At 41.6% G+C, this 27,956-nt stretch overlaps 1 protein-coding gene and 1 long non-coding RNA gene across 3 annotated transcripts in view; one reads left to right on the top strand and one right to left on the bottom strand.

Moving 5' to 3' along the window:
- TCF7L1 (transcription factor 7 like 1) overlaps positions 1–27,956 on the top strand; it is a 71,856-nt gene that overhangs the window by 32,550 nt on the left and 11,350 nt on the right. The window contains exon 4 of the mRNA XM_079955071.1: positions 21,942–22,025. Coding sequence (XP_079811197.1) covers positions 21,942–22,025 — 84 coding nt within the window. The remainder of the gene's footprint in view (positions 1–21,941; positions 22,026–27,956) is intronic.
- The window catches only part of LOC307204024, a 31,862-nt gene continuing 26,188 nt past the window's right edge, over positions 22,283–27,956 (bottom strand). For both annotated transcript variants that reach the window (XR_013833465.1, XR_013833466.1), the window contains exon 3: positions 22,283–23,056. This is a non-coding gene — a long non-coding RNA (uncharacterized lncRNA). The remainder of the gene's footprint in view (positions 23,057–27,956) is intronic.

Here is a 27,956-nt window from a genome sequence, read left to right as displayed (position 1 = left end):
AGTTCCAAAGTGTAGGTGCCACCACACTAAAATATTGACTTTTTATAAATGCAAAATGGATATTTTGTGGCACTTTTAACAGTGCCAGTTCTGTAGACTGACATGCTCAAGAGATGGATGGGGTAAGGTGATCTTGCAGGTAGACTGGAAAGGGGTTGCAGAATAAGATCCCCAGTGTCTGGGAATGGGGCTTCAGTGTGCTACATATTCTTACTGCTTCTCATGACTAGCAAAATCAGAAGAAATGTGCAAAATGAATCAAGCAATTAGTTAGAAATTGCTTGCATAAATTGCTACAAAATTCTGATTTCTTGGGTCACAAATCGGATTTCTAGATTCAGATTTTTTTTTTTTAAAAAAAAAAGCCCTGGTTTTTTTAGAGCCCTGGTTGTATCCATTGATTGAAGGATTAGCACAACTGAATAGATTTTGAAGAGGCTATAGGAGCATTCTTTACAGCAGAGACTAGTTACATTATGTTACTTGAGAATAGAAAACATAACCAAGTTTCCTTTCCGCTGTCCTGATAAGTATTCGATCATCGCCACATGTTGTAGCTGATGACTTCAGGCTTAGAAAACCTTGTCTCCTTATATGAAGCTCTTGTGCTTTAGTCCTTGACATTTTACAGAGAAAATCAGTCTTACTGATTAACAATATACCACACATTTAGACAGCTGTAGCTAAACATCTGGATGAGATTATTTGGTTTGGGAAGGAGTGGGGGGACTGGGGCAGTGATTTATAGAATGTTTCTTTGGCTGTAAATCCCAGCTGTAATTGGGACTTCTCGGTCCTTAATTGTTTGCAGCAAAGAGTGAAACTCAATGGTTCCCAATTCATAGCAGGGTCCAGAAACCCAGCCGGTAGGGAGCAGGCTCAGGCTTGTTGCTAGGTTACTGTTGCCTTTTGTTTTGGTCCCAGCTCAATCGTGTATTTAAGGCCATGTATACATTTCTCTGCATTGTTAATGTAATTTGTTCAGGCAGTAAACCGCCAAGTGCAGTTGAAGGAATCTGATATTCAGAAACACCAGAGGCCAGGTTTTTGTGGGCAGGTTGTGGTTTGAGGCCTAGAAAAGGATGAAAGATTTGAGGTAGGTCATTGTGATCATATGCTGTATATATCAGCAAGCAGGCCTCCATACATTGTGATGGTGTCTCAGTTATTGTGAAACTCTGCAAAATGGTTTGGCAACCTTGATGTATTGTTTTGGCCTTGGAAGGATTTCAGACCTGCTTTAGGGGCTATAATACAGGCTTTTCTTAATAGGAGAGAAAATATTTTCTCTGCATTAAAAAGGGTGGAACTTCAATAAAAGTTCTGCACTGATAGTTACAAATGCTAAAGTTGTACAATTTTTTTTTTTTTTTGAAAATTCTGGTCTGTTCTGAGCTGTTTCTTTCTTAGTGCAAAAACACTTGGAATATTCCTTGGAATACTCAGAAGTTTTTAAAATAGAATTGTAGGCTCTGAAGGGAAGTTATCAAGCACAACCCACTTCTTAGTGCAGGAATGCATAGGGCTTTCCATCCTTTGCTTATAGCAATGTTTTCTTTTAATTTATAAATGAACATGCTGCTTCTTTCTTAGGGAGTCCCCAGAGTATTAAAAAACAATTAACTTGTTTTTAGATGGCACCATTTTGATAGGCACAGGATCATCCAAATTCGCATTTTTAGGTAATAATTGTGCTATCTAGATGCTGTTAATCAGATTGATGAAGTTTTCCTCTGTGGTAAGTAAAGCACAGAGAGTTAGTCCAGTAAAAATGTTAAATTAAAATAAAATTGCAGAAGAAAATGTTTTTTGAAAGACCAATCAGAATAGCAAAAGAACCTGCCTATTAAAAGTTGTAATATACAGCTCGATGCATTCACCTGAGTTCTTTTTGGAAATAATTGAAAAGTAAGACATGGCATTGGCCTGGCTTGTGCTTTACTTTTATGTCACAGTTAAACTAAATTGTGATGCAGTGTGCTGCATAAAATTATACAGTGGTACCTCTGGTTACAAATGCCTCGAGTTACATTTTTTTGGGGTTACGAACGTTTTTAACCTGGAAGTGAGTGTTCCGAGCTCTTGGAGGCCTTGTCGCTGACGAGAGCCAAGCCCGGACATCCGCAGGGCCTATGGAGGCTCCGCAACTGGGCTCCAGCAGTGGGAGCACTCAGAGGCCTCCGTGAATGCCAGGCCCCGACATCTGCAGGATGCCCAGCAGGTCACATCCCAGCCCCAAAGTTAGGGAAGGAAAACTTACCTAACGATGACCAAGAACAGTGAAGCTGTTAAGAAAACAAAGATGAGCCTGGGCCGAAAAGCCCTTTACTAACCCTTGCCCCACCCCCAGCTGTAGCAAGATGGGTGGCACCTAGCCAGGTAAGCCCTGTGGGATGGGGGGGGGGGCAGAAAATTTTGGGATTCTGCAGGGGATTTGGGGATTTGTTTATGTGAGTCTGCCCTGTGTCTTTGTCTCTGCTTTGCTCCTTCGTTTGGGGAACTTCTGGGGGGACTCTGCCTTTTGCCATTGTTTTGGGGGTCATGTGGAGCCCAGTTCAGCTACTGGTTGATTGTGTGACTGCAGAAATGGATAAAAGCCCCCCATCCAAACAATGACTATCATCAGTGCATGTAAGGGGGGGGGAGTTAATTTTTTTTCATCTACAATGCTGTCTTATTTATTTTATAGCACTGTGGGTTAAACCACAGAGCCTAGGACTTGCCGATCAGAAGGTCAGTGGTTCGAATCCTCGTGACGGGGTGAGCTCCCGTTGTTCAGTCCCTGCTCCTGCCAACCTAGCAGTTCGAAAGCACCTCAAAGTGCAAGTAGATAAATAAGTACCGCTCCGGCGGGAAGGTAAATGGCGTTTCCGTGCACTGCTCTGATTTGCCAGAAGCGACTTTGTCATGCTGGCCACATGACCCGGAAGCTGTACGCCGGCTTCCTCGGCCAATAAAGCGAGATGAACGCCGCAACCCCAGAGTCAGTCACGACTGGACCTAATGGTCAGGGGTCCCTTTACCTTACATTGTTTATTGCCTTCATTTTATGGATCAATGGTCTCTTTAGACAGTAAAATTCGTGTTAAATTGCTGTTTTAGGGGTATTTTTCATCATCTGGAATGGATCAATCCACTTTTCTATTACTTTCAATGGGAAAGTACGCTTCAAGTTAAGAACGGACTTCCAGAACCAATTAAGTACTTAACTTGTACTTAAATTAAGTACTTAACTTGAGGTACCACCACATGGTGTGGTGAAAGCAGATAGAGAGAAGCTTTTCTCCCTCTCAGTCATCCAGTGAAGCTGAATGTGAAAAGGTTCAGAACAGTGCGTGGTTAAATCATAGAATTCCTTGTCACAAGATATGGCTACCAATGTGGATAGTTTTAGATGGGCCTTAGAGAAATTAATGGAGGATGAGGCTATCAGTGACTACTAGTTACTATGGTTGTGAGCTACCTGCAATAGGATTCCTCAGTGTACCAGTTGTTGATGTACATCAGTAGGGACAGTGCTGTTGTGCTTAAGACCTGTGTGCTAGCTTCCCATTGGCATTTGGTTGACTGCTATGAGAACAGGATGCTGAAGTAGAGGGCCTTTTGTCTGATCCAGCAGGGCTTATGTTCTTAGAACAGGCTGCGAGGGAGTCCATTTTGTTAGATCTTTACAATGATAACAACACATTGATATTGGATGCCACCCATAGATCTGTCAATTTCTTCTGCAATAATAGCCCTTTTAGATTTGGTTATTATTGCAATAGATTGTGGGTCTACTTTGGAGTATCTTGCTTTTTGAAAAACATTTTACAGGATTACATGTTTTATGCTTTCAGATGGATTCACATATGGCTGGAAAACCATGTTCAAATAGTGCTCATCACTGGTTTCTCATTAAACAGGAGAGGTGGTTTTTTTTTAATTGGGGTGATTCAGGACTCTCTTAGCAGTTTAGACCAAGAGTGGGAAATATTTTTTTTTTGGCCCAGGAGGCCACATTCCTTCATAGGGACCCTTCCAGGAACTATATACCTATGAAGAGTGGGTCCAGAGGGAAAAGTGGGTGGAGAAATGGAAGATATGCTTATCTTTGTAGAGTAGGCCACATTCCAGCTACACAAAAGTCAGATTTCTCCATTCTCCACCCAGACAAGCAAGAGGCATTATAATTCACCCGTTTAAGCTACTGAAGGAGGTTGTGGAACAGAGCTGGTGAGGGGTGTGGCCTAGGGAGTGTCCCCAGGGTCATTTAGATTTTGTTCCTGAGCCTGTGGTTCCTCCCCACAGGTTAGATCAGAGGACAAAGGGAATCCTTAGCACATTTTCAAGTAACACAAAACTAGAAGTAAGTAGAAGTAAGTAATAACATTTAAATTGAACTTGATAGAATGGAAAACTGAGCGGAAACTAATAAAACAGAATTCAGCTGAGATAAGTGTAAAGTTCTGCATTTTAGTGCAGGTGGCAGGGGGAAGCACTGCTATAAGATGGAGAATACCTGGGTTGACAGTAGTACATTGTTATATTTTTTTGCTATGCCTAATAAAGGATAGCTATTATTATATTTATATTTATACCCTGCCATTTCCTCTGACCGGACTAAATGCAGTTTACAGATGAAAACAAGAATCTGTAAAAACATAGAAAAAACTATAACTAAAAACAATTAAACATTAATAGAATAAAAACTACCGTATATACACATGTAATGTCTGCTTAATCTGTTTAGGTGTAAAGGTTTTTGGGATTCTAGTTGATCATAAGCTGAGTATGATTCAGTAGTGCGATGTGGCTGAAAAAAAGGCTAATGCAGCAACAACAATTTATTAATACCCCGCCCATCTGGCTGGGTTTCCCCAGCCACTCTGGGCGGCTTATAGCATATATAAAAACATAATTTTAGGCTAAAGGCTGCCTTCATAGAACCACATTTTCCATGCCATGAGACGCAACCTTTCCATTTCATTCTGCACTACTTAAAGCTAATGTGGAATACTGTCAAAACAAAATAAAAAAAATTCCTTCCACTAGCACCTTGGAGACCAACTAAGTTTGTTATTGGTATGATCTTTTGTGTACATGCACACTTCTTCAGATACACTGAAACAGAAGTCACCAGACCCTTATACTGTGTTTTGCTTTGGGTGCTGTGCTTTAAGAATGTAAATTTGGAAAGGGTTTAGGTGGGGAAGGCAACGGTGGTCAGCAATATTGAAAACAAATCTTATTAAAAAATAATTAAAGGAGCTAGATATGTATGGTTAGTCTGAATAAGAAAATACAGAGGTGAGATGTGGTGGCATTCTTCAGATACACAAAGGGCTGTCACATAAAGAAGGCAAAGACTTGTTCTCTGCTGTTCCAGGGGACAGGGCTTGATCTAATGGGCTTTAGGGAGAAATGTCTTCATGGTAAAAGCAGCACAGCAATGAAATCAATTAGCTGGAGGCAGGCAGACCCTTTTGGGAGGTCCTGAAGTAGAGGACAACTCTCTCTTGGAGATATTCTAGCTCTGGATTTTAAGGGGTTAGGGCTCAATGGCCTACAAGACCCCTTCCAACTCTGTGTGGTTGATTCTGTGATCTGGCTGCAAAAATATTTTGTGTAAAACTGAAATAACTTTACTTGGATTAAATAATGTTACCCTTCAAGATGGGGAACCATCAATAGCTAAAGAAACTTAGAACATGATTTTGTGGCATTAGTGTTCACATAAACGAAACATTGATTTGTGTTCTTATCTTCCTATATACATAAAAATGTAAAATGTTGTCATGCTCTGCAGCTCATGTGGCCACCAATAGGTGGCCATGCCAACTGCAGCTTGAGGAACAGCAGGACAGCCCATCCAAGTTGTTTAATGGAGGGGTTGTAAAGCACCCCCTCTTCTTTTAAATGTGTTTGCAGCAAGGTTCAAGGAAGGGTGAAGAGCCCAGCAGTTTAGAAAGTTGTTGTATGAAACACCTCCCCTCCTGTTAAACGCTGCTGCAGGAAGGTTTAACTGGGCAGGGGAAACAGCTTAGCAAGCTGTTCTGTGAAGCTTACCCCCGAAAACATTGCTGCAGCCAAGTTTAATGGAAGAAGGAGAGGTGAGGTGTTAATGGAGTGGGGGTTGGTCATATTTTTGAGGAGTAATACACCCACCCACCCACTCACCACACCCACACCCCTACAGCTCTCTGGATCTGAGAAAAAGCAGCTTTTCAAGAAAGTGGCAAGCTGTCAAGAGCTGCCTGTACTTGAATATGGAACTTATAGATCTGTATCCTAATGCCCTGTGTAGTCAGCCACTACATAGGTGGAATAGTTCTTGTGTGGTGAAGTGGTTTTATAGCAGAGGTGGCTAGCCTATGGCTTTCCAGATGTTGCTGAACTACAACTCCCACAGGGCACAGCCAGCATGGCCTGTGGTCAGATCATAGGTTTTGTAGTTCAGAAACAATCAACCCTGTTTTATAAGGTCTGCAGTGCATCTCCCCTGACCTGGAAGAAATGCAAAGGCTTCCAAGGAGCCTGGGTCTTCACATGTGCAAAATAATATCTACGGTGCCTGGTTCCTGGCTCTTACCTAGCTGCTGTCTAAGGCCTAGCAGTGGTATGTATTTATTTCTGCTTGTGTACCATGATGCCTTTTCTTCATAAAACAAAAAGGAATGCAGTCACCTTCCCTCTTTATGTGAATGACATTTCCCCAGGCTTTGAATGAGGAGGTGGGGCAATCTATATCTTGGATGGGAGGGCTGTACTCTTATTGTCCCCTTATCTCAGGAGGATCTTGTGACTGGAATGGCAAGAATCCTACTGCCTAAAACAGACTACAGGATTGGAAATGGTGGTTTATGAAGCTGCCCACAGCTCTGCACATTCTCTCAGCTGGGGTGAGGTGGAGGGAGGCTCTTTCTGTTGCTCCTGTTTCACTGGTAGTAAATGTCATTTGCTTCTCGAGAGGTTGCAGAGAGCTTAACAGTGTCATGGGATCATGAAGTCTTACTGGGTCTATGATACTGGCATGAATGTTTCTCTGCAAAATCCTCTGAAAGGAAATAATAGAGTTTCCCTACTGCCGGTGCTGTCTGTGAAATTGTGAATTTCACAGACAACTACAAGCTCTCCTCTTTTGAGGAGAGAGGATAAGGATTATTAAAGGCTTTGGAAAGGGGGCAATGTAGACATATGTATGGTCTAAAATAGGGAAGAGGGGGAGATAAGTAAAGGACATGGGGGGGGGGTAAATTTTAATTGCCGCTTAAGATTTGTTTCCTGATTAATCAAGAAAAGTGACAGCTTTGCTAAAGTCTAGCAAATATTTTAGGACTTGGCACTTCTAAAGAGCTTTGTATTTTGCAGGCTGCAAAGGCATACTAGGTAAACATGCACCAGTAGCTTGTTAAAGTATATGTTATGTTTTTTTCAGAAGTCTTCAACCCTTTCATTGGGTTTTACAGTATATGTGTGCGTGTTTAATTTTAATTGTTTTAATGTCTTAAATACAAACATATGATTAAAAACGTGATCCGTGGTCCCTGGGAGAAAGCTTTGTGTAGGATTAAAAAATGCTGACATTTGAAGCTTCGGACCTAATCTCTGGTGTACTGTAGTCTCTTGAATATCTGCATGAAACCTGAACTGAAATTGCTGCTTTTTGGAAGTCTGATCCAAAATTCCAGAGTGCTATCTTTAATGGCTCAAAGCAAGAGTAGGAAACATGTGGCCTTCTAAATGTTGCTGGGCTACAACTCCCAACATCCCTGGTTGTTGGGCAAGCTGTCTGAGGGTGATGGCCATCACTGGGCCACTGGTTCCCCATCCCTAGAGGGTATGGGCCCAGGCTATTAAAAGGAATATATGAATTCATATAGGTTCTTCCCCTACCCCTCTGCAGGAGACATGTTTTGCGTGCAATCACTGTTTGGAGTTAAAGAACTCCGTATGGCATCGGTCAGACATTCTTCATGGCATGTGCCAAAGCACCCTCTCCTTCCTAATTAATTTTTTAAAAATTGAGGCTTTTGCTTTGACTGGTTGTTTGAATGTGGGCTTCCTGGTTTTCTTTTGGTTTGGGGGTTTGCCTGCTCTCTCCTTTTGTCTGTTTTACTTCCTTTGGTGTGTATGTGTAGGTGTTCTGCCTGTTGTGTGTGTGTGTTGGGGCTGTTCTTAGTATCACCAGTTTTTCTTCTGTGAAATAGGTATTTTGTGGTGCCCACAAGCATTTCTTAGATTTTCAAATGAGCCACAAGGCCTAAGAGGGTTCTAGAACCCTGGTTTGGAAGATAAGTTTAACATCTAATAGAAAAATAGCTTCCCCCAGCTACTGCACCTTCATTGTGTAATTCCCTCCCCATGGAAATTTCCTGAGTTTGCTATAAACACATTTTTATTCTCCCAAGATTTCTTAAAACTAAGATTCTTTTTGTTTCAATATGAACTAAAATGTTGGAAATGTTTTGGTATTGTATATTAGAATCCATATTTTATCACTCTTCATACTTCCTTTGTGAGATGCTTTAGATGTTTGTAAAACAGCCTAAAAATTTAAATATTTTTTTTTTTCATTTTTTAAGAAAGCTTTTCTCAAGGCACAAAAAATGCTTTCTACCAGGGTCTAGGGTCCCACAAACACTTATTGCTATTGATGATACCAGGTTTGGTTTTAACACATAACATGGATGACACGCAGGTAATATCATACCAGAGTAAAATCTTCAGATTATTCTGTCCACGCTACACTGGCATTCTCCTGTGATGAGACAATTCTGACAGTGTCTCTGTAGTTCTCTAGGACTAGTTCAGTGCTAATTCTCTGCTTTAATTGACTCCATTAAACTTTACCATCGAATGTGCTGTGCTACCAAGACGAGGCCTGCAGAGCTTGGAGTAGTAGCTCAATTGTGTGTAAGTGGCTGTGAAGAGCCCTCTGTGCACTGTATGAATAGGCCACATATCCATGGAAACCAGAGCAGGCTGGCTGGTTGACCTTTGACCCACTTGTTGCCACCATCCTGTTCAACCTTGGTATGCCTGGATTTGAAGCTCCAGTGTTCTGCCTCTTCCCTTTTCCCATGGGTTGAGAGGCCCTGTTGCCTTTCAGAGGCTTCCTGCAGCTCTGTCTATGGCCACAACATCAGTTTTTTCCAGTCCTTCCCCCAGTGAGTGTATCTTCTCCACATAGGTCATACAGCCCTTTCATTGCACATAAGAGACAAGCTTTTCACTTCACCCAGCAGATTTGATATTAAATTTAATAGCTGACCTAATTTTACCATGCAGCAGGGATAGTTGCTGTGAAACCTTTAGAGGGTTTTTGTTTTGCCTTAGAAGTTAACAGTCATTTGCAGAGAGGGCAAACACTTTCTCCCATTTGAGGCAAGTGCAATTATGCATGCTATACTGTCTTTGAGGTGGGAAGGAAAATCTAAAAATAAGGGCCTATGCTGTTCATAATGGAAAACTGAGGGAGAGATGCACACACTTCTTTTCTTCAGGGTCTAAATATGAACAACCACAGAGGCCCAAGGATTCCGTCTATTTGCTGTTGTTAAGGAATGTAAGCGACTCTGCGGGTTTATAACCTGGAATTTTGCATTTCCTCACACATAACCCAATTTGGAAAGTTTTTCTTTTGTTGTTATGCTTTTGGAATTCACAGCTCTAAAACATTTTCATTCCTAGGGTTAATAGTCCCGAGGCAGAGTGTCCTGCTAGAACTCTTGCAGCTGTTAGGATGCAGACCTGTGATCTGTCACGTTACATCAACAAACAAACTGCAGTTTAAACTTTAGCTTGTATCCCTCAAGGAGCAAATATGCTCTGCTGAATTATGCCACCCTCTCCAAATGCTTTATTTAATTGTTAAGGGTGGGGGTGAAAACCTGGTGACCCAGCAGCTAATACTGTAGCTATGTAAACAGGCAAAGAAAGTGCCTCTTGTGGGTGTGGGGGGTTGGGTAGTGTAAAGGCACTGAGGACACGTTTTAGGCTAGCTGCTTAAAAACATAATAGCTTAATTTGCAAAGCTATTGAATTCCTAATCACTTCTTTGTCCCTACTAGTGCACTGGAAATTTATAGGAATTTGGTTGCAAAATTATGGCTGTCATTTTAGAAAATAGTATACCAACTTTGCTTTTTCTGAAACTGTTTGTGTACTATTGGTTGTATCCAGCTAACTTACACTTGTGGTGTTGTTGTTGTTTAGTCGTTTAGTCGTGTCCGACTCTTCGTGACCCCATGGACCAGAGAACGCCAGGCACTCCTGTCCTCCACTGCCCCCCACAGCTTGGTCAGACTCATGCTGGTAACCTCGAAAACACTATCCAACCATCTCGTCCTCTGTCGCCCCCTTCTCCTTGTGCCCTCCATCTTTCCCAACATCAGGGTCTTCTCCAGGGAGTCTTCTCTTCTCATGAGGTGGCCAAAGTACTGGAGCCTCAGCTTCACAATCTGTCCTTCCAGTGAGCACTCAGGGCTGATTTCCTTACACTTGTGGTAGACCCATTGAAATTAATAGACCCAAGTTAGACACATCTATTAATGTCAGCAGATCTATTGACCGTTGTGTGACCATTGTTCAATACAACCCAGTATCTTTTGCCATGTTGGTTTGCATTTGTCCTTTGTTTTTGGTATTAGAAAGGAGAATGATTTTAACTTGAAACCATACTGATTTATTGCAACATGCTCTATGTAGATCATTTAAAAATTTCTATCAGAACAGAATGATGCTGTGAAAATTTAGACTGGTGCCAAGCATTGAGATCATGTGACCCATTTATTATTATATCAGCAGTACTGGCTGCCTGTTCATTTTCAAGTGCAATTCAAAGTTCTCCTTAACAACCTTTTAAAGTACTTAACAACCTAGAACCAGGCTACTTGAAGGACCACTTCCTTCTATGTGAACATGCCCACCTTCGTAAGATTGATGATGATGACATCATGTGCTTGCCACTGCTTTCCAAGGCATAGTTGGTTGCATTGCAAAAAAGGGCTTTCACTGTGGTAGCACCTCATATGTAAAACACCTTGACTTTTCTCTTTGTGTTCAGCTGGCATTTGAAGACATTTCTTTTCCAGTTCAGTTCAAGTTTATTGTTGTTTAATTGTGATTTCTTTATTTTTTTAGCTCTGGCTTTCTGGGTTTATATTAAAAGTCATTTTTCGGTGCGAGTGCATGCATTTGTATTTTAATTGACTGGATTTACTCTCTCTCTCTATATATATATATATAAAATAATTTTTATTGAATGATTTTATGTTACAAAAAACAATACAGCCAGACTACCACCAAATATAATTAAGAAATAAAAATTACATACATCGATATTCAGTTTGTTATTTGTTGTTTACCATCTTATTTCCTCCCAAACATTACATACAACAACACATATATGTGCAGACACGCACACCCGCACACCCGCACACAAAATGATAATAATGAAAGTATGTGCAGACACCCACACACCCACACCCGCACACAAAATGATAATAATGAAAGTAAATATTTTTCCACTTTTATCTTCCAAAATCTTTTCTTCAACTTTGACTTCCTGTCAAGTTCCTTTGCATATGTTTTATCTTACATTTGAATGTACACAAAACAATAAACCTTTCTGTATAATTTTTCTAATACATTCTGAAAACATAATAAATCCTTAATTGTTATCCACCTCCTTTTAGTTCCTTTATCACTCGAATGCTTTATGATTTACTGTATTTTTTGCCCTATAGGACGTACTTTTCCCCCTCCAAAAATGAAGGGGAAATCTGGGTGCGTCCTATGGGGTGAATGCAGGCTTCAGGAAGACACCCACAGCCTAGGCAGCCCTGCGGGAGTTCCCGCAGGGCTGTCTAGGCTGCGAATAGCAGCCTGCCACCCGGCTCAAGGAGTGCCCTGAAGAAGAGCGCCCCTCGCGCCGGGCAGACATCCGCAGCATGGGGAGCCCTTTATTCCTTTATTTCCCCTCCAAAAAACTGGGTGCGTCCTATGGGATGGAGCGTCCTATGGGACGAAAAATACGGTACTTTTTATATGTTGTGTTTTTAGCTGTTTTGAATGCTCCATTTGGAGAAGAAAATGCTGGTTATAAATTTTATTATAAAGAGTGTTAATCCCCACTATTTCTGCTGTTGACTTGTTAAAGACATGGGTGCTTCTACACAAGACTTTTGGCATGGAATTGCCAAGGTTTGTTCACTCATTTTTAATGGGGCATCCACATAACATCACCATCCAGTCATTATCCTTCTGCGTTTCCTGTGCTTTTTCCATCTTTTCTTGGACTGTATAAAGTCTGGGTTTTTGTTTAGAAGACTGGAAGCTAGCGTGATTTCTCTTGGTATCTATAGCCTTAGTGTGATTTTGTTTAATTGTTATAAAGGGTTGGGATTTCAACATATGTATTTGACATTATCAAGAAATGAACCTATTGCCACTCAGCACATCTTCACACTTACTGGTTCTTAGTTTGAAAGAGTTAGCTTTCCTGTTGGTGCCATGTCATCAGCAAGTAATTTTTACCAATTTTTCAAATTACATGCTTTCCTGGCAATATTTAAAATATATTGAAACATTTATGTAACACCCCTTGAAAGAGTGTGCTAGTGCTAATTTGAAAGATGATTTAAAAAAATCATTTGCAGAGGTGAATCTCTTTCCTCTGCCTAGTCAAATAAATAGAAACCATGATGTATAGAAAGGATGTATCCATAATTGAATGGTGAGGATAAAACGCCAAGGACATTTGGACAAGTGGTAGGCGTTTCTCCCCCAACAGCCATTTTTGGAGATGCAACCTCTCTCCCCCCCCCCGCCCCAATTCATCCCCCCCAGCAACCAATTGAGATATTTTAGCAGCCAGTGATGTTGTTTTCTCTAGTGAATTAAACCAGTCCTATCTACACTTCTGATTTGAGGGCAGTTCTCACAGAAATACCTTTCTTGGTGAAACTTGTTATATTAACTTCCACTGAATTGGTTTTCAGCCCTTCCCTCTAAACAATTACATCTGGAAAAGTGATTCCATATTTCACTCATGTACAGGGATGTTGGGCAACTAAATCAAACAAATCTGGCAAGAATTTGGGCAGATTAATTTAGTATTCCTGAAAAAAAAGCTCAGCTTCCTCCAAAGTCTTCAAGCATTATTGTTGCTGTTTGTTTTTTCATACAGCGCTTCATAGATGTGCATCTAAGTTAGGACTTGCAATCTAGATTTGATTTGGGCAAGGGGGACAGTGGGGGGGAGGGGAAGCAGGGGTAAACAGGGAAACCTAATGTAATTATTTCTATTATACATACATATTTCTTACATTATATCAGCCAGGTTACATCACTTGATCTTACTCTGCAGCAAAAATGGCTATTATAATTTAGAATAGCACTAAAAATAGATGAGGCGTGGAAACTGGGAAGACCCAGCAAGACCCCATAGGAACTGCCACCATCTTCACTCACTAAGGGGAGTCAGTAGCAATTTAGTAATCCAGTTATCCTCATCAGCCAACATTCAGAATACTGCAAGCCCCAGGCACATCTTATCCTGAAAACAGTGTAATTGAGTACATGTTTCTTTCAGGAGACTGGCAGTGCAGGTTTCTACCCTGCTTTCTAAATATTTCATTGTTCCCTCTACTTCCAAACAGAACACTGTCTTTAGGTCCTGGAGAGCCTATAAGTATCACTTGTGATATACAGGAAGCTGTATTTGGGATGATAAACTGTCTGAAATAGTTTGCCCCCCTGTGCAACTCCCTGCAGTTACCCTGAAGGATGGACAATCCTCTGCCCCAATGATTTTTGTTGAATCGGCCAGTAGGAGGAGGTTTTTCTCTGCCCCCACTACTCAAGTGAAGTACATTTATTTTCACAGAGAACTGGCTTTTATAGAGAGGTTTTTTTTCAACAATTCCAAAATCTATAGTATTGCCCAACTGTGAAGACAGATATGAGAGAAATATTAAAATTGTTTGCAAAAAAATAATAATACTAAATGTCATACAATATGAGATGTGTGAATGGTGCTTGTGAGTGCCTGGTCTACACAGAGAGGAACATATATAATCAGATCCGAATACCCTAGATTAGGGTGTTTAAAACTAGAGTAAAATTTGCTCATGTCCAGATAACATCTACGCCATGTGTGTAGCAAGGGCAGGAAATCTGGTCATTAACGTTTGTAATTGGTTGTAGCAACTCTTCTTTTGTTTTTCCTTTCCTCCACCTCCTGGTTTGCTGCAGGCTTCTTTGCCAAGAGAAGAGACTGCTGACATGCAGTGACTACAGCAGTCCTGGGCAAGCCAAGGCCTGTTGTCTGCACCCCATTGTTCCTGCCTAGGATTGCAGGACCACTGGATTGTTGTTTGAATTGATGAATGTTAATCCCCAGCTGAGGGGAAGCTATTTGGCAAATGGCAGGTTAATGTGCAGACAGCAGGGTGCATTGTACTGTGTGTGTGGCACAACAGCATGTGGGAGAGAAATGGTTAAAATCCTTTTCATTCCCCCACTTGCAGAGGAGGAGGGAAGGTAACAAGCAACCAGGGCTTGTTCTAATCTCTCTGGAATGTAACCATTTTGAAACTTTTATAGCTTCAATATGCCATTAACTCTTCTTTTTTTTATACACACATGGCTGTACAGTGAACGTCTGTTTGAGGCACAGTCTTGCACTTAGAGGGGTGCTCAGTTTTCCACACTGTACCATTAGCTTACTCTCTTTCCTTGTATATTTTTCAGAGTGTTTCCCCACCCCCACATGCTGCCCTCTTAAATTGTTTAAAATGAGAAGGAGCCTTTATACAACCTTCATAGAGGCACCCCCGCCTCATTCGCCAGCAGCTTCTCTGCTTACCAAATGGATTAGAAAGCCCCCTTTGTGACCAAGAGTGTTGAAGGGTGGAGCATAAAATAAACCAGCTGGAAAACGACAACACAGAGAACTTTTAATTGGGTAGAACTTTCTGCACGTCTTCTGTGGGTATTTTGGGTTTCATGGCTTCTCCGCTCTTGCCGGTGCTTCCTAGAAAGCTGACTCACCAAATGGGGTGGTGCACACTGTGTCCTAGTAGTTATGGGTGGTGTGAGTGTCTTTGAAAATGACTCTGCAGTAAACGGCGAGTGAGCTCACATCGCCACTCAATGTTTGGAAACAGATTGGAGCTGTACAGCAGCCAGATCCAGGGACTTCCCCAATCTAACCAGATGCTTTGATCTTCGGGCTTGGAGAGCAGATCAAAGGCAGTCATTTAGGAAACTACTTCTACTGTACTCAGAGCCCAGAGTGTACTGTAGGTCATTGCGCTAGCTAGTTGGGGGTCATGGGGCCAGCTGCATACCAAACATACTCCTTGTACAGATGACAGCCCTGGCTCCCTGCCTTTTCCACAATTGGCTGTTATAGGAGCCTTGAAGAATAGGATCTGATTACTGATCCTCAGCCCAGTTTTATGTAAAGGGCAAGAATTCAGCACTAGCTGTATGAAATCTCGCAGTAACATTTTATCACCACAGTTTTCCAGTGAGCAAATGCATCGTTTCCTTCTCTCACTTCATTGTCCTCCTAATGCAGGAGTGGGGAACTTGACCCTCCAGATGTAGCTGGACTTCAGCTCACATCAGCCCCAGCTGGCACGGCCATGGCCAGGGATGCTGGGAATTTTAGTCCAGCAAACATATGTAGGGCTACGGATTCTCCACTCCGTCAAAAAGTAATGGCCTAAAGTATTTGCTCCTTTCATTCTGCCTAACTGTTATGGACTGTACTCGCTTTTTAAAAAGAGCATTAAGATTAAAAAGAGCATTAACAATAGACAAAAATACAATAAGAGCATATAAATCAAACTTAAACAATTGAAAAACCATTTCCAGAAATACCAAATTAGTAGTAGAAGAAGGGCAACTTGGAAAATATACTCTGTAATACTAACAATAATAGTATGTGATTTGAGCCACCGTGTGTTGAGAACTTTCTTTAACCACACACAACTTGAGGTAGGGATTCGGTACATGGATACATTCCACAGTTTGTGCTTTTGTGTGCAGAGAATTATATATATACAAAAACTGCTGGAACAACTGGGTTAAAGCATAAGATGTACAAGTAGTGTCTGTGCCCATGTTGAATTTCCATACTCTACATGGGAATGTATGTAGGATTAAAATTGAGTTATGGTTTAACATTCACAATATACCTTCTTAAGGCGAGTGAGTGAGTAAACAGCACATAGCAAGTAAGCTTTTGAAGGACTATGGGATAATATTTGGAGGCTGCCAAATTATATGTATTTACTTTTTATGATTGTACAGCCAGACATCTAGCTTCTGTAAATCACTGCAGTGAGTGAATTAGGAGAACATACATACAGTTGTGGAGACTATCTCCTTAAACCAGAGCTTTCCAAATTTTCACGTTGGTGACACACTTTTTGGACATGCGTCACTTCGCGACACAGTAATTCACTTTTACCAGCAAACCGGAGATTAAACTAACTCCTTTTCAGCCCCAAGAGGAGTGAGGGGAGCATTCACGCAACACACCTACACACTGCAGCCGACACACTAATGTGTCACGACACACAGTTTGGAAAGCTCTGCCTTAAACTTTTGCAAACCAGTGCTTACAAGTGTCAATGGTGCCAATTTTATATGAATAAGGTCTAATTAATGCAGTAGCCTGCATTGTCTTTTTCCTGAGGGAAGACAGGTTTTGTAAAATGTGAACAGTACTCTTTAAATATTTTCCAGAGTTTTCTGTCTCGGGAAACGTTCCTCTTGGCTCACAGGTGGCAGCGGCTGCTGTTACAGTTGTCTTTTCCTTCTCTCAGGGCAAGGGCCCTCGCTTGTATGTTTCATTCACTTGTGCTACGGAGTTGTTAGTTTTGGCTATATTCTGCTTTGAGTTTGGAGGCTCAGTTTTACAGTTTAAATGTAAAAGGTTGAAGGGAAACAGTTCTGCATTGTGGGCAAGACTGGTCTGTCACAGTGGACTGTTTGTATGTTTTATAGGAATGAGATAAGCTCTCTTCCTGTTCCATGTCAAACGTACACAAATCCTGCTTCCTTTGTCCAAAGGTGCTTGGTATATTGGTTGCCTTCCAATTTTTTGTTCTCAATCTCCAAAGCAAGGGTGTGTGGGGGGAGAATTCAGAATCTTCTGTGTTCGGAAACCTTTGGCAATTGCTCTTTATTTTTAAATGTTTGCTCTGTTCCTGCAGAGGAATGTGAATCTGGCCTGGATATGGTGCAAATGTTAGCAAATAAAGCAGCCTTCCATAGGAGCTCAACGCTGCTGTGGAGGTGTTAACTATATCTTCACTACATCTCAGAAGTACAGAGAGGTCTTTGTCCACTACAAACCTTAGAAAAGCCCAATATTCACCTTTCTGGTAGGCTGCGTTAAATCAGAAAAACAGGAAGTTCCAACACATCATGCCTCCTATTAATCAGTCAGCGTAGCTATACCATTCTTTTCACGCTCAAGCACCATAACAGTCATCAAGCTTCTCAGTACACACAATAGCATTTATGGAGTAATATTGGTTGTATAATTTTGCTTGGGCTGGAGTTGAACATTGTGCATGTTCTCTCTTGATGTTATGTCATAGCCTGAAGATGGCAGGGATGCATACATCGTAAGGACAATGTCAGGAGCATTCATATGTCTCATGCGCTATAACTCAACCCAAACCAGATGTTTTTGTCAAACTCCATGGCATGTGTAATGTTGTTTGGGTCTTGGGAACATTTCACAGCCATGCATATTTAGCCTTGGACTCGCTTCCTTTTTGCAGAGGAAAATGCATATTTCTGCATCTTCTTCCAAATTTCAGATTACAGGAACAGGGTGTATGGATAAATATTTCACCCTGCAATGTTTTTCAGTGTTTCTCCTTCTACTAAGTAACAGACATCACAGAATACAGTAGAAGAGAAGAGGAGTTTGGATTTGATATCCCGCTTTATCACTACTTGAAGGAGTCTCAAAGCAGCTAACATTCTCCTTTCCCTTCCTCCCCCACAACAAACACTCTGTGAGGTGAGTGGGGCTGAGAGACTTCAAAGAAGTGTGACTAGCCCAAGGTCACCCAGCAGCTGCATGTGGAGGAGCGGAGACTTGAACCCGGTTCACCAGATTATGAATCTACCACTCTTAACCACTACACCACACTGGCTGAGTGATGTAAAGAACAAATGGAGAGTGTATCACCTTCTCTCTGGTGACCCTAATCAGAGTGTAATGGAATGGGTTCCCTTTGTCCGTAGCAGTTGCAAAATAATCATCCTCCCATTGCTTTCAGTACATGGCCGTTTAATACAGGAGATCCACTTTGACATAATTGAATTTCCACTTGCCCTCCTTAATATCAGATCACTTGGGGTCTGAAGTTTGAAGCTCCACTCAAGCCTTTACCTAGCTGACCTTTGCTCCCAGGGAAGCCACATTTGTCCCTCTCCCAGTCTAGGCCACTTCACTCTTCATGATACATTTTGGAGTTTTATTTTAGGTTAAGGTAAGTGGAAGGGACGTGGGTGGAGCTGTGGGTAAAACCTCAGTGCCTAGGGCTTGCCGATCGCATGGTCGGCGGTTCGAATCCCCGCTGCGGGGTGAGCTCCCATCTTTCATTCCCAGCTCCTGCCCACCTAGCAGTTCGAAAGCACCCCTAAGTGCAACTAGATAAATAGGTACCGCTTTATAGCGGGAAGGTAAACGGCGTTTCCCTGTGCTGCGCTGGTGCTGGCTCGCCAGAGCAGCTTCGTCACGCTGGCCACGTGACCCGGAAGTGTCTACGGACAGCACTGGCTCCCGGCCTCTTAAGTGAGGTGGGCGCACAACCCTAGAGTCCGACAAGACTGGCCCGTACAGGCAGGGGTACCTTTACCTTTACCTTTAAGGTAAGTGGAATAAGAATATATGGGGGAAATATTGAGAAATAACTAGAAACACATCTAGGCTACAATTAAAACTTCCCCCATCTGATTGTGGAGAGATGGAACTTCTGTTACAGCCTCTTCTACCTATGCACTGTGCTGATTCAAGATGGGAAGCCCTTGCTTCAACTCCCAGATAATCTCCTGCCCAGCCACCTGATTTTCTGGGCTTTTTTCATGGGTCAGCCCAAAGGTTATTTGTTCACCCTTTCACTAAGTTTCTGCTTCTAGGCTTGTTGCATCATTACAACTCTGTCTTTTTCCTGCTTTTGTCCCAATACACAGAGTGAAACCAGATGGATCATTAGCTTGGCCTCTGGACTTTTTATGCCTTTCCTGGCACAGTGCAGTGCATGGAGGGTTCTTGCAAGAGGGTAAAACTATTTTTTGTTTTTTGAGTGCTGGCTATCCTTTGTATAGCCCTAGATGTCTCCTAAAGCATTGTGCATATAGAAGGATATGCTGATATGTTTGTCTTTTGCAGCCCTCTCTCATTTTCTACATAGTTTCTTGCATGAAGGTGGGTACTGTTAGGGAAGAGGGGTTCAAAAGGGGTCAGAGCCACATCAGAAATTTGCTCTACCTCATTTTTCTTCTGCTAGAAAGGCCTGTGTATTTTTAATTAATTAAAAGCATTGATAAAAGGCTTAATATTTCAAAAATCTGTAAGCAGTGTATAGCCTAAAACTCAATAAAGCAGCAGTATAAAACACATAAAAGCAACTAAAGCAAATTCAGAGGAATAGTCTAGGGTGAGCTGCAGTGGTGGTGGGTGGCAACATTGGCACAACAGTAGTGATCCCTTTACTGCATTTCAAGCAAAAGTGTCTTCACAACCAAAAAAGGATAACTTGTACAGATTGTAAAATATTGCTGTTATTAATTCAACTTCTTGTTACTTGTTTCATTTCATTTTTTATCTCATGAGCCAAGCATCTCAATGGGAGAAATGATTTTACTGGAGGAAACGTAGATCTAGTTTCCCATACCTGGCCTATTTAGTCCATCCTCCTGCTCTCATTGTGGCCAGATTGCTATGGGAAACCTGCAAGCTGGACACAAACACATTAGCATTCTCTCCACTTGTGATTCCCAGCAACTGATACTGAAAGGCATACTATCTCTGGGCACTGCAAAAGTCAGCGTATATTACAAGCACAATTTGTTGTACAGGAGCACTATAAGGTATGATGAAGAAGAAGATGATGATGATGAAGATGAAGTTCTCAGGGCAGTTCACATCATAAAACCCCTATTACCCATAGAGCTAGAATTTCAGAGTGGTTTAACAGTCCTTCCACAGGATACTCTGGGAATTGTAGCCCTGTGAAGGGAATATTGGTCTACACACAACTCTCAGTGCCCTTAACTATCTACAGCTTCTATGTGTATTTGGGGAAAGCCCTGACTGCTTAAAATTATATAGCAATTTAAATGTATAGTGCGAGTGTGAATGGGCTAGGTGGCAGGAGAAATGCAGCCCATCTGATGAAGCAAAACAGCTTTTGCTTCTCTTGCATTGTTCTGTGATCGTCAAACTTAAGAAGGCCACTATCTTCTGAAAAGCTTAGGATTGAATCTGTTCCGATGGCCTGTTGTAACCGATCAGCACTTATTCATCACGTTCTACTTGCAACAGATAGTAGAAATATATGTTGGAGGAAATGTGAAGGTTTGTTTTAAGTTGAAGGGTTAATCTTCCATTTAAATTATTGGTTGTTCTGCCTCTAAATAGAGCATGCTGGGATTTCCTTCCAGCTGTTTTACATCATGAAGATTTGTGTGCTAGGGAAATTCCAGAGCACAGCTGCAACTCATCCTGTCCACATTCCCAAATCTCCACATTTCACAGGACATACTGCATTCAGCTATAGGGCATGGAATAATTTTCTTCCTCTGCTAAAAACACAAAATACCTAGTAATTCTAAGATGCATTATGTCTTACAGTTAGAGGAACTGATTGTGTGAGAGATCCAACAGTGCAAGTTAATTTAAATTGCTTTAGTATTCTTGCTAGCAAAGTGTCGGGAAAATAAAATAAAAATTCCATGTTAGCACTACATTGAAACTGGTCTAAATTAAATTTAGTGCCATGCTGTATTAAATGTCAGTGTTTTAAAAAACAAAACTGGCAGATTGTTTTACATAGTTGGTGTTAAAAAATAATCAACCAAATACTTTCTGGAAAATCACGTTTATTGTCTTTGAGATACGGATTTCTCTAATCTTAAATTCTATGGAAGCTCCAACATACACAAGAATTTGCTGGATCATTGTGTTACACTCAAAATACTTGTGCACATTGACAAGACACTATGCCTGAACTCAGAAGCCCCACTGAGTTAAATGGGACTGTATTATTCTCAAGTTAGTGGCAGTAGCTCATCTACACCAATATTGCTGGGAATACGTTTGGTTATATGCTCCCCCCTCTTTCTTCCTTTACATTTCCATCCTTATCTTGCAAATCTCTCTCTGTGTATTTGTGTGTGTGTGTTAGTCAGCATTGCTGATCAATAAATCACACATGAGCAAGAAGGTAAAAAAACAAACAAACATCAGCAGCATTTTAATTGTGAAATTGCCTTAATGTCATTGCATGTGGATTACATATTTTATACAGTGTATCTGCAACATTTTAGATGTTCTTAATATATGGAGTTGGGCCAGTCACAGTTTTTCTTTCCAGTCCAGCGTCCGTAGCTTGTGTTGGAAGAAGAAACCATATGATCTGAGCTTCCATATGCTACCAAGGTGATCTGGGAGGCAACCATGAGAGATTTCCCGTTACTATGATGCCATCTTTGTGACCTGTGAGAGGGACTAAAAGTGCATCATAACTAGTGAGGAGGTTTTTGATATGAAAAACATAATCCTGCGCTTCAAGCCTTTTTGTATCTGAACAATGCTGAAAGTTGCATTTGTTTGGTTTCTTGGGCCATGAAGTTATTGTGAAATCTGTTGTCAATTTGATTTTTTGTGGCTTTATCTTCTTTATTTCAATATCTTTCAGTATCTGCAGGTAAAGTGGCCACTTCTAGATGTACCAGCTGGAGCTACACTAAAGGATGCAAGGTCGCCCTCTCCTGCACACTTGGTAAGTGCTTGTTGCTTGGTTTTGCGTTAACCCTGCCTGGTCAGACAGTATCTATAGGAATACTCTTATGTAAACTAAAAAAAGTTGGAGTTTCTGCCTAAAGGAGTGAAAAAGAAGACTGTTGAAAATCAGAAGGTTTGTCAGATTAGAATCGCTATTGTTGTTGGATATTGACAGTATTAGGAGCTTGCACAAAGATACAGTTGTCAGGGAAAAGTTAGAGTTAGAAGTTTTCCAACAGATACAACAGAAAAGCTGAAAACACTCTTCTTCAGCATTTACTTTTCTTGAGGGAGCACCCAAATCTTGATTCTTTAGGGATAAAAGAGAAGGACTGTCAGTCTATAGAAGAGCTATTTTAAATTAAATTGTTAAGTTCTGCCACCAAATAATAATTCAAGAAATTAGAAGAAACAGAAAAGTTGTTGTTGAACTAGACATTTGGGTGAATATTTAGGATTCTTTTGCAGTCTTTAGCTGTTTTTTCAAGAGCCTGTATAGTACAAGGTACCAATGCTTAGTAAAAGTCCTTGAAAACTTATAATAAGTTGCTAAGCATTCAGGTTCCTCTTTTGTGATAATCATTTCAGTCTCTCTCTCTCTCTCTCTCCCCCCCGCCCCCCGCACTTGCCACAGAGTAAGGTAGAATAGACAGAACCTGAGTTTCCCATGTGAAAATAATTGATGACCATTTCTCAGCAATAGTTAACTTCATGTGCACAAGTATTCAAAAAGAGTGAAAACTGAGGCACTTCATTCCCAAGCCATGATACCTTGACTTAGGCTTCGGGAATTCATGAGGCAAAAACATTACTGGAAGCTTTGTTTGAATGAATGATAAAAGCCACCCCTCTATTCTCAATATAAGTGATATAAAGTACCTTTTAGTTCTCCCGCAGCCCTCTTGTGCCAAACCTCACAGACATTATTTGCTTGCTTGTATCCACTACAGTTGCAAACCTGTTGACAAATGCAGTCCATGCATTTATGTTGAGAGAGGTGTTCCCAGCTGTAGTCCGTTGCCAATTAATCTAAAATCAATAAAAAAAATTAAGCGAAACTTTTTGAGAAAATAAATATTACTGATGTTTTACTGTGGATAAAGGATGGGTACAAAACTTTCAAATTCTACCTTTAAAAAGAGGGGTTTGAAAAGTTGATGGCTTGATCCAACCAAAACAACAACACTAACACCCTTCTTGAAGGGTGAAAAGAGGCATACTCCCCATTCAGGCAACCCATAAGCTTCGCTAGTGAAGCAGTTTATTTCAAAATTCTCCAAGTCCACATTCATTGGCCTGAGTTTGTCTTGAAAGACTACTTTATCATCTTCTGCATAAATGCAATTTATATCGCAACCTGTGCCTATGTGCTATTCTCCTCCTGATCCAATAAATGATATAGATGGGGAGGCATGCAACTACTTGCTTGGTTGATTTTTTATTGGCTGTTTCCCTTTTTCTGGGAAAGTGGGATTGAACCATTTTCAGACCTTCAACTCCCTATTTACTTCAAAATGTTGTATTTGTTTTATGCACACATGTCTACCACCACTGTAGCAGACAGAACCAATAATTAATTAATTAATTAATTAATTAATTAATTAATTAATTAATATTGTATACCGCCCTTCATCCGAGGATCACAAGGCAGTTTACAATATGAAAACACAAAAATTACATACTATAGTAACAAACAAAAACAATGCCTCCCCCCCAATACAATTTTTAAAGCCGTAGGAAATAGTGTGTGGTGGGCCCAAGTGTTCAAACCATCAAATGGCTTCTGCACTTGTAATGGGCATCTGAAGCACTGGCAATGAAGATAGGCTTACTCAGGTCACCTTACAATCCCTTTTTAGTGTCAAGTGGTGGCAGATATTGTGAGCAGGACAACCACAGCAGACTGATGACAAAAAGGTACATGAATTTAATGCAATATCAATAATTTCCTTATAAATAAGCTGATTTGATCAAATCTTTCATTCATACCATTTAAATTTATTCTTTGTAACATGTAAATCTAAACATATTTTTTGCTGACAGGCTGACCTTCCTCTTTATGAGTACATATGTGGATCTGTTCGGAAGCTATGAACTTCATATATTCTGTTAATGGGGTCTCCAATATTCTTGGTTCTAATTCTACTTTTATATTCACACTGATTTGTAATCCTAGTGCTCTGCTCATTTGTTCTACATATACCAAGGAGTAAGGGCACAGAATCTCATATTTTACATTAATGGATTGGCACGTGGTAAAATTTCTAAGTGTAAAGACCTTTCCATATTTAGGATTGTGGATTGTTTTAGTTACTGAGATTGTGCACAGCCGGAACACTTCCCACACCTAAAATCACCACTTGTAATAGGTCTAATCCCGCCATGAACTAAATCTTAATGTAAAGTTTTACCTTTTACATTGGGTGATCTACGATAGCCTATGATAGGTAAAGCTTGAGAAATGTGGAACCATGTTGGCTGAGTGGGTTTCAAAAAGAGAGTTCAGAGTGGGAGTGGAAGAAGAGGGGTGTTTGTATGAAGGGGGAGAACATGTAAGTATGAAAGTTTAATGTGTATGAAAACAGAAATGTTTTCAGGAGGTTTATTCCTTGTGCCTGGCGTGCTCTGGTCCATGGGGTCACGAAGAGTTGGACACGACTAAACAACAAATTCCTTGATCGTATAATGGCATATCGGGACGCAGGTGGCGCTGTGGGTTAAAGCCTCAGCGCCTAGGGCTTGCCGATCGAAAGGTCGGCGGTTCGAATCCCTGCGGCGGGGTGCGCTCCCGCTGCTCGGTCCCAGCGCCTGCCAACCTAGCAGTTCGAAAGCACCTCCGGGTGCAAGTAGATAAATAGGGACCGCTTACCAGCGGGAAGGTAAACGGCGTTTCCGTGTGCGGCTCTGGCTCGCCAGAGCAGCGATGTCACGCTGGCCACGTGACCCGGAAGTGTCTCCGGACAGCGCTGGCCCCTGGCCTCTTAAGTGAGATGGGCGCACAACCCCAGAGTCTGTCAAGACTGGCCCGTACGGGCAGGGGTACCTTTACCTTTTTTTATAATGGCATATCACTGGCAGTTTGTGGATAAGGTGGTTTGCTTTCTTGAGTGATTTGGTCTGAAAGGGCTTTGAGGTTTTTGCTGTGGGCTTGCGTTATTGGCTCACTCCCTTGAGGGTTCTACTTTGCATTGGTTTTGAGGTTTCTGCTATGCCAGTGGTTTTCGACCAGTGTGCCTTGGTACCTTGGGTTGCCTTGAATGATAGTCAGGGGTGCTGCGGGCAACACTGGCCTCTATCCCTCTTTCCTTCCCTCCCTCCTCTTTTGCCCTCTTGCATCTCTGCCTTCCAAAGGCTTGCACAGCTGTTTTTTGCAGCAGCCCTGGCTACAAGTTCCCCAGGTGAATGGTGCCTCTGGTGTTGGCCAAGGGGTGCTGGTTGCCAGGAGCTGAGGTGGCCTTTGGAGTAAGCAAGCAGATGAGTGAGGGAGCCCAGCCAGCCTGCCAAACCTTGCTGTTGGTAATGGACAAACAAGTCCCAGGCCCTGTGGGGCAGTGTGAGGAGGCACCTCTCTTTGGGACAGGTTGCATCTCGAGAGACCAGGGGCGGCAGCTGTGGCTGCCCAGAGGACTCCCAAGGAGATGGGAGAGGAGGCTGATGAAACACTCCCAAAGGGAGGGTGTTTGAAAAAGGGTGAGAGGCTGAGAGCTCTGCAAGCAAGCGATGACATAATGGGGCTCCTGAGCCCCACAGGGGTGCTGCAGAAAAATGTAGTTGATCAAGGGAGCTGTGGACTCAAAAAGGTTGAAAACCTCTGTGCTATGCAGTTAACAGATTGTCTTTTGAACTAGGCACGCTCAACTAGGCACTTTCCCATCTTTAAAATTGGTAAATTGTTGACCCAGTATCATGAATCCATGTTTGCTTGGTGATAGGAAAGTTGGAAGCATATAGATAAATGCCACATGGCATATATGTGTGGACAAACTATTTTCATTGGCTTTACCACTACTGTCATATAGGGATTGTTTGTCTCTTTGAAAATCATATTGTTGCCTTATGCAACCTTCTTGAGAAAGCACAAGTATTCATTGTATTGAAACTGAAATTGCACAAATTCATGCTGCATACTTGCACTTGTTGTTGGCACCTGTCTGTTTTGAGACAGTGGAGTGTGCCTCTGGGTGTGAAGTTAAAACACTGTGTTAGCAGCACCAAAGTGACCTCTCTGGGGGGGGCAAGCCTGGGCAGGGTGTATGGAGGTCCTGGGTTACCCAGATGACAATACCCCACTTTCAGCCTTGCTGATGTGGTCCAAAGGAAAGCAGAGCAATATGTTGGCACCAGCTTGGCTGCAGGAGTTTGCTGGAAGGAGGCATACAAGGTGCCATCCAGCTATCTTGGGGAGTTCACTCCAGATTTTTATAGGATTTACTCCTTAGCCTTTTCTTCTCCTGAAGATGTCCCACAAGGAAGCAGGTACAGATTTTTCCTCAGGGTTCCTGAAGGCTTTTTCATGAATGAGTAATAGCTGCAAGGCAGCAGAGGTTTTCCTTCTACTAGATGGGCTACCTTCCCAGGTTGATGAGCCCCATCTGCTCCTCATTTTTCACTACAGCATGTGCAGTTACCTCCTTCTTGACCATTGGGCCCACTATTGGTCTTGTCTGCTCAATCCACTGGAGCCTGTCTTTGCATAAAGGGGAAGTCCCTAACTCACCAAGGGTTTGAGACCCTCTGGCTACCCTCACCTGATTTAGCAGGCCGGTAAAAGCCGTTTCCCAGGGTGTGGCTGCTGTTGCAGGCTGACAGTTTCTAGGAGACACAGGTGAGAGCTAAGTGCAGGGTGGGGACCAAAGGTGGACAACTACTCCGGAAGGAGCACAGTGTGCCCTCTACCAGAGGTACTACCCCTCCCCTAAAACCCTTTGCACCCTTTATCATTAGTAAAGTTGTAATAATAAAATAATCATTAGGAAATTTGTAATAATATGGAGAAACCCCCATCACAGGGAGATTTCGCAGTAGTTGTTACAGTCATGGCAGTCACCTTGAGGGGCACAATTCTGGAGTTGTGCATGTCTTTTGGCATGGATCCCGTTTCCGAGTACTGCAAGAGAATAGTTACTGAGGGATATTCATTTTGTTTTATTACAATTACTTGATTTGATTACCCTCTCTTCACTCAAAGAGCTTTAGAAACAGCTTTTAAAAATTAAAATGATAGTAAACAATGTCAGTAAAATGACTGAAATCATTAAAACAAAACAAACTAAACCTACTGCATAAAAGAAAAGTGAAACTAAATATTTAAAAACATTTGCAAATAAAAGGGCCTTTACTCAGCATTGTAAGGGCATTGTACCAGGACTGTCTTTCTGGACAGAAGCTTCCAAATCAAGATACCACCACTGAAAAGGTCCTAACTTTGGGCACCACCTGCCTTGCCTCCAAAGACAGATGAATATGGTACAGGACCTGCAAAAACCATCTCAAAACCTAGGCATGTTCATGCAGTAGAAGGTGTCTTTTAAAGTCCTGAGCTACTTTGGACTTTGAGAACCAGTACTGAACTTTGCTCAGAAATGGACAGAGTTGTTTCAAGACTGGTATATTGTGTGCTGTTCAACCAGTTTTACAGTGTGCTAGTAACTGGAAAGCAAAAGCTCTTCCATCATATTCTATACAGTTTTTGTCAAATGACCCAAATTTTACCAGGAGCAGGTTGATTTAAAGAGAATGAGTATTGCAGGTTATGATCCTCATTTTCTTTTGTAGGTGGAACATTAAAAAAATTATACTTCAGTTCATCTCCAGTTGTAAGGAACCTGTATTCTTCCCAATTTTTTGTGTCTGGTTTCATGATTTTCTCATGAAGTGATTTTAAGGTCTCGTTTTGAGTTCTACTCCTGGATTGTGCAGGAGAATTAGG

Source organism: Podarcis cretensis (genome assembly GCF_951804945.1).
Source record: "Podarcis cretensis genome assembly, chromosome: 15".
NCBI lineage: Eukaryota > Metazoa > Chordata > Lepidosauria > Squamata > Lacertidae > Podarcis > Podarcis cretensis.
This window is presented reverse-complemented; position numbering and strand designations above follow the sequence as displayed.